The sequence below is a fragment of the Schistosoma mansoni genome, chromosome 7 (genome assembly GCF_000237925.1).
Source record: "Schistosoma mansoni strain Puerto Rico chromosome 7, complete genome".
In the NCBI taxonomy this organism is placed as follows: domain Eukaryota; kingdom Metazoa; phylum Platyhelminthes; class Trematoda; order Strigeidida; family Schistosomatidae; genus Schistosoma; species Schistosoma mansoni.
The window spans coordinates 3888275-3896316 of record NC_031501.1 but is presented as its reverse complement, the minus strand read 5'-3'; the positions used below and the strand labels follow the sequence as shown (position 1 = coordinate 3896316).

Here is an 8042-nt window from a genome sequence, read left to right as displayed (position 1 = left end):
TTTAAGTATAGACAATATGATTCGTGAAAAGGCAATGAAGTTACGGGATAAAAAATACAAATATTTCAAGACGAATTATAAATGCTACGAAATCTGATAGATACAATCTATTTCTATGGTATTAATCTTGATGGTTTAATCTCATTGTGTTTTGATGTAGCACTGTAGCAACTTGTACCAACGTTTATTTGCACCAGCTCCTACAATGCTTGCGAGTAACCAACTGATTGAATGTGATATGTCCTCTCAATATTACAGGCACCTCTTACAGATGAGTACTTAATAGCTTAAAACTTTAATCCAGAGGTTCATGTTGACTACATCCAACCACCAACACCACATTTCACATTACTTTATATTTGTGAATTTTGAACTTGAAACGACGGTATTTGTTATAAATGGAAAGCATCGAAAAAAGAAAGACAGAAATCGCCGTCACCAACATCATCATCATCATCAATTGATTGTTTCTTTTTTATTCGATGCAATCAGTTAATTAGTTATACTGAATTTTACTGGTAGAGTTCAACTCTTTAAGTTGTTGCATTCACTTAATAGGGAAATTAATTTTTCTTTACTGTCTATGACTTCTGATTCATTTATAAGATACACACACTTGTTCCATGAGATTAAAAAACCACTAATGTGAGTGAATAAATACAAAATGACTATGAAGTGTTTTAATTGTCGAAATCAAAAGATAAAACTCAGGTTGAGATCATGAGTCAATGGAAGTTAGACCACCATGGAGAACCTGGATGCACTGAACAGCCGTTTCGTCCTATTGTGAAACTCCTCAACAGTGCGCATCCACGATCCCGCCTCGCGAGATTCCAACCCAGGACCTATCAGTCTCGCGCGCAAGCGCTTATCCTCTCGACCACCGAGCCGTAACCAACGGTGTTAATGTCTAACTTTAATCAATCCACTAAATTGACCAACATGACTCATGATCTCAACTATTGAAATTACTATGATATCCACAAAAACCCTTTCTGATATTTATACATTTGTTCTCCTTGTATTCATTAATAATAAACGGGTATGAAATTGATTAGATCCATAATGAATTTCAGCTAATAGTGTATCAACTTCATGATGTCTTACCCACCGTTTGACCTTGAGATAGGTACAAATACATGATATCTGAGTTCCCTTCGGTGTTCACTTACATATTTATCTAAACAATGACCTGTAATTTCAAGTTGTTCTGCACCTCATGAACACATTTTCAAGATAGTGAACCTTTATATGAAAAATTTTAGAATTTGCAGCTAAACATTATAATTAAGTTCAATCCACAATAGCGAGATTAATTTATGGATGAACCCATTCAATTGAAGATAATCTTGAATTTCGGAGGAAAATTCATTCATCCATATGGCTAAATAGTATTAAGACATTATAACTGTTGTCAGTTCGTAATGAAAACCCTAACTGTAATTCTTAACCCCAACTTGTAATTGTGAATCCCGATTCTAATTTCTCACAGTAATTTATAATCATGTTTAGACCCTCCTTAGTAGATGGATTTTCTCATGGTAACTTTGACTTCACTCAATGTCTGTCCATAAGTTATAGTACCGTAAGATGACTTTGTATGCATACATATATAATCGCAATTCACTTTTATTTATTTCATAATATGTTTTGTATCCAGTATCAAGCAATGCAAAGACATAATGCCGCTTGGCAAGAATCATTACGTTATCGTTTTCCAGAACTTGATCGTCTTGGTGGATTAAAACGTATCACATTGAATGATAATCCAAAAATATGTGATGAAGGCTCTACTCAATTAGCTGATGCATTGATTGATGATTTATGGGTGAAAGCTATTGATTTACAAGCATGTAATCTAAGTGATAGCTCAGCAAGTACATGGTTAGCTGTATTGATTGGATTACGAATACCTAATGGGAATCAATCGATGACACATGATGAAATACATTTGAAATCAAATAGATCATCTACTATAGATGATCAACATCGTGGAAATCATTCTTTAGTTGTTCTTGATTTACGCCGAAATCCTAATATATGTAAGTACGTAATTCTCATTATTTTGACTAAGTTTGAAAATTCCTTTATTTCCCCTACTGTAGATGTATGTATTCTCTCAGTTTTTTTAGTTTTACACCTTGTTGTAATACTTCATGCTTTCAGTATCATGAACCTAGTTGATAATTAATCTTGTAACACAAGCGTTTTGATGGCCATACACGCCGCAGTACGCATTTTAGGGAGAAAAAATAAACTACTTGTAAGTAGTAAAGGTTTGTATCGTCTTCAGCTTTTTTCTTCTTACGCCTGTTACTCCCAATGGAGCATAGGCCGCCGACCAGCATTCTCCAACCCACTCTGCCTGTAGCTCTCCGGGGGCTACTGCCGGTCCCAAGCCCGGGTAAAGAAAGAGGGTTGGGCATGGGGTTAGCGATCCCACCCCTTAGAAAATCAACTCGCTAAAAAACGCTAACCAGAAAGGTTTGAATCGTAAGTATATTTTACCAAACAGTTGACCTAGTTAGTGGTTATTTGGACTCATTGGGTATTTAAAGCGTAAGGTTTAACGTTCAAGTTTCAATGCGGACATCAACACAGTAATATGGCAGATACATCCATCTAACAAGTCCCAAATAAGGTGACACACATGTCCTGAATTCCGCTACTATCTAATATCGAACTTTGCTTAAATATATTCAATTTGAAATGGTGTGAATTATCTTGTTGTTGATATTTTTGACTGAAGTTTGATCGGTCTTGGTTTGTGAATCGCAACCCTTTGTCATTTACCTCGATATATCCATCATTACTAAACTTGGTACAGAATAGATTAAATGTGGCTAGCAGTGGGATCCAGGATAAACGTTTCCTCCTATTTGGAACTCAGTTGTATTTACCTGCATCCTAGAGCTGATACCCATCCTGAAACTCAAACCCAATACCGTTTTTCCATATGCTGACTAAAACAAATCAAATTGTATTAAAATTGTCAATAACGGGATAATCCAAAACATTAAAAATTGAGTTAAATCTCATACCTGTTTCAGAAGTGACAAGCTATATGGACTTAGTAACTAAGTGCATAACGCGATGGCGTTTGAAACGAACAGTGCTGATTTCGAGCCTCGGGGTGAAAATAAACTCACAAATTCAGGTACATTCAGCCGACTAGTATCAAATAGGATGAATTATGCGTTTTGGATTCTACTTCTAGCCACATTCCATCTATTTTATATTATTTTGTGTCATAATGTGTATATCTAGCCAATCTGTTCAGGTTACACATATCTAACAAAAGGTAATAACCAATTGATATCCATACAATCAATAACGGGGAAAAATGAAATTAAACCATATTACTTTTATTCTTTTTATAAAAACATAATCCTTCATCTTTGGAATTGATGAAAAAACATTCAGCCGATTAGTTATCAAAGTCCTTTTTTATTTACTTGAGAATTATTATCAGAAGTAGTTTTTTGTGGGGATTTAGTATTTTCATAGTTGAAAGCATGAGTCAATTGAAGCTAGACCACCATGGAAAACTTGGAAGCACTGGACGGTTGTTTCGTCCTATTGTGGGACTCCTCAACTATGAAAATACTAAATCTCCACAAAAACCCCATCTGATAATAATAATCATATGCTCACTGGTGACTGACTTCGAGAGGTAAATCCAGGAGTTCTAGTGAAAAGCAGTGACCAGTAGAGTTCAAACCACGTCTGTTGTGAGATAGAAAGAAACTCACTGAAGACAATTGGTGAACGGTTGCTCAACTTCGTGGATTGGTTGGAGTTAGACATAAACACCATGGGATGCCGGCTCAGTGGTCTATCGGTTAAGTTCTCTGGCGCGAGACTGGTAAGTCCTGGATTGGAATCTCGTGAGGCGATGTCGTGGATGCGCACTGTTGAGAAGTCCCACAATAGAACGAAACGGCCGTCCATTGCTTCCAGGTTTTCCCTGGTGGTCTAGCTTCAATTGACTCATGTTTTCAACTATGAAAATACTTGAGAGTGATTTAATTTTTTGTATTGCTATAGTACTCTTCTCATCCTTTCTTTCTAGTCTCCTCTTCTTGTTTTTTTTTATTTCATCACTTGATCTTTTTTCTTTGTTTTCAACAAATTAGTCCATAACAAGCTCCTTTGAAGTATTCCTCATCAATTTATTTTTCACTTCTGTAATAAACTTGAAAGAAAAAAAAACAAACTCAATCTGTTGTCACAGCTCATGTCCACCCCGTTTCCTACTATTCCTCAAACTTTATCCATAATTTTATCCTATTTAACTATCCTTACATTAAGTATACTTCATTTTCACTGTTAATCAAGTTTTTGTTTTAGTCTTAACAATAACACAAAAAAAAAACAAACTTGAAGCATAATTAATGAACCACAACAACGATGAACAGATTCAATTACTGGGTTGTTTATCAACGAATTTCCTTTACATACATTTTATAGAAGTGTGGCATGATGCACTTCAGTATTCAATTCACTTGAATGCCATACTTTTTATTTGATTTTCTAAATCAACGATTCAGATAATTAGGAGATTTTGTTGTTAACGTTTATTTTTTGTTGTTGTAAAACGTATCTAGATGAAGTTTGAGCAAGAGATGTTCAGTAAGAATAAATGAAATGAGTTTGTATCATTATAGACACTGAGCGATTTCAGCTTAACAAGTTTATTACTAGATTGGTACCGTTCAACCTGTAAACGTCCACAATCATAGGCCTTAGATTGAGTCTAGACATCTTTAGATTTCACAATGATCACATGACTATTAAGTTATCATACACTGGATCTCGTTTTCGATTTGATTTAGTTCATAAAATAGTGAGTGTTATTGGTGAACATAAACTGATATTGTTTGATATAAGTGACTGACTTCGAGAGGTAAATCCAGGGATTCTAGTGAGAAGCAGTGACCAGTAGAGTTCAAACCAGGTCTGTTGTGAGATAGAAAGAAACTCACTGAAGACAATTGGTGAACGGTTGCTCAACTTCGTGGATTGGTTGGAGTTAGACATAAACACCATGGGATGCCGGCCCAGTGGTCTATCGGTTAAGTTCTCTGGCGCAAGACTGATAGGTCCTAGGTTCGAATCTCGCGAGGCGGGATCGTGAATGTGCACTGTTGAGGAGTCCCACAATAAGACGAAACGACCGCCCAGTGCTTCCAGGTTTTCCATGGTGGTCTAGCTTCAATTGACTCACGCTTCCAACTATGAAAATACTGGAATCTCCACAAAACCGCTTCTGACATAAATGATTAGTTTACTATTATTGCGTGTCAATCTCGTACGTTATATAGAATCATCCTCCTCGTTTGACCTAGGTACCTAGCATTATATTTACCTTCCCGGAAATAAACCAAATACTACATAACTAATCTACTGAGTTTTATAGCAAACTGACTTTAGCTACTTCTTGGAAATGATTGTAATCACGGAGTTTATTTCAAATATAATTTTATATCCGATATCTTTGGCATACTTGGTGTCCAATTTCTATCAAATTTCTCATTCAAATTGTGATGAGAGTCTATGTAAGTTATGTTACAATCAAATTAGATCTTTCCTCGTTGTCATATCTATGCAACATCTTCACTAAGTGTCAGGGATTTGACGGCGCGAATCAGTATCTCTGTTTGCTAAGGTTTCCCATATTCTTGTCAAGTTCAACAAGATATAGAATGCTTCTGGATGTGTTAAGCATGTATCTAGTCTACGAATTGGTTTAAAATTCATACGTTAACGTCTGATTAGTTGTTTTTTCATCGATTTGTTAATGGTAAATACGATTGAGTATTTTCTTAACTCGTTCGATAAATAGTTATCGAATAAGTGTAGCTAAGATCAGTTCATAATGTAAACTATAAATTCTAACGATCTTCACAAAATCCGTATGCTGATAACTATCATTTACTTATGAGTAACTAATTCCAAGAGATACATGTGGATTGTTAGTAAGAAGCCATGACCAGTGGAATTCAGCCATGTCGGCTTTGAGACAGTTACACACCAATGAGATTAGAATCTAACTGCACAATATCATTCATTGACTAAAATCAGACATATAAACCTTTGAACTTCAACTCAGAGGTGTTTGCTACGGAACCTAAAGGTTTTGGGTTCAATCCCTGTTGAGCTAGTGAATATTCACTACTGAGGAGTCCCAAACTGATACAAAAGATTAGGCTATGATGTAGACTATGGAAGTAAAAACGAATTTACCAACTCAATTTTTATTATTTTATTTTCTAACATTTAAAAAATTTCATACTGATATAGTACGTTTGTATTGTCTTCCTATTTCAAACTTGTTTTTCACATATTTTACTCATTCTAAGCTCGTGATCTATTACGTGCTGTAACAGAAAGGGCACTTATCAATTCCGAAGGTAAACAAACTGAAGTAAGTTAGATTATATAAATATAATCATATGCGTTATTACTGTTTTTTAAACGGTTATCCACATGATGCCAGTTCTTGAAGAATCTGCACAAATGTATTGTTTAATTACTGAATGGTGGCCAATTTCATATCTGTCTAGTCCTTTTTAATACTGATCGAATTTTATCGGTCAAGTTTCAATGTGACCGTTATTTTAATTGATTCGATAATGATGATTCCACCTTGTTTTTTGATATTAACGAATTAGAGGTATTCGACACGAAACTATGAAATTCAAGTTAAATTAAAAGACTGGTTAAATGTCTCAATCCTACAGAACACTCGCCGGCCGAATAGATTAGTGGTAACTTTTCATACTGTGAAACTAGGTAACCCAGGTTCGAATCCACTTGACAATATTGTAGTGAATAAGAACACAAGTAGGACAATCAAATATATTTGAACACAAAATTACAGAATCTCTTAGTAAAATCTGAGAACCATATAGTAAATACTTCATTTGCAAAATGTCACTCAATTGTCTCAAACTTGACGGTTCCTTTTGCAAATGTCAATCAATCGTCTCAGACTTCATTTTTCTTTCATTTCCATACCAAATATTCTTTGTCCTCGTTCTCTTTAAATTGATCTTCTTAACCTTCTGTCTTCAGGCATTTAACTTTCAATTGGTAATACATACTACTTATATCTATCGACATCAGTAGCACACACCACAATATCAGTTCCCTGAACATTTCAGAGACAATTTGATAAAGAGCACCAAGTAACAAAGAACCAAGATTTATACACTGTTTCCTACTGTCCATATCCAACAACTTAATATACGCATTAATCTCTGTAAAACGATTTCACTTAATATAAATTCAAATATACATTTAACGCTTTTGAATTATATATTCAAGTTATATCAGTTTGAAGATTGAACTTTAAATCAGCTTATATATTGTTTGTGTTAATATGATATTTCTCATATTCTGTGTATATTTCTAACAGTAATTTATAACCATGTTTAGACCCTACTTAGTAGATGGATTTTCTTGTGGTCACTTTGGCTTCACTCACTGTTCGTTCATAAGTCATAGTCTCATTGAATATACTAACTGTAGCGAACAACAGCACCATGGATAATATTGCAGCTACACATTTACTGCACAAAACAAAGAACCAGTACTTCATCTAGCTTGTCTTCTCTTAACTAATAAACATTAGACAAACAGTACCGACAGTTAACACTAGGGGCTAAATAAATAACGACACAAACAGAAGCACATTGAATGCATAATTGATATGAAAACTTAGTATACAATTGAAATTTACTTAGTATTGTTTGTTTGGATCTTCCCATTGATGTTTTTAGGACTGCAACTGGTCAGTCTCTAATTGGCATATGTGCATACTGTGCGTATTGCCTCGATATAGCCTTAATTCACAAGCATCATAAGCAAAGATGGATAGTGGCTAGCAGTGGAATCCAGGACGCGCGTTTCGTCGTATTTGGGACTCGTCAGCTGGATGTACCTGCATCTCAGAGTTGATGTTCACTCTGGCCGAGTGGATAACGCGATGTCGTTTGAAGCGAAAGGTACTGGGTTTGAGTCCCAGAGTGAACATCAAC

The 8042-nt window shown here is 35.1% G+C and overlaps 1 protein-coding gene across 1 annotated transcript in view; it reads left to right on the top strand.

The window, feature by feature from the left end:
* Positions 1-1645: 1645 nt before the first annotated feature.
* Positions 1646-8042, top strand: part of Smp_140230 (hypothetical protein) — a gene marked incomplete at both ends in the record, with an annotated part of 28892 nt that continues 22495 nt past the window's right edge. The window contains 2 exons of the mRNA XM_018798643.1: positions 1646-2042; positions 6363-6427. Of these exons, the coding sequence (XP_018653564.1) occupies positions 1646-2042; positions 6363-6427 (462 nt within the window). The remainder of the gene's footprint in view (positions 2043-6362; positions 6428-8042) is intronic.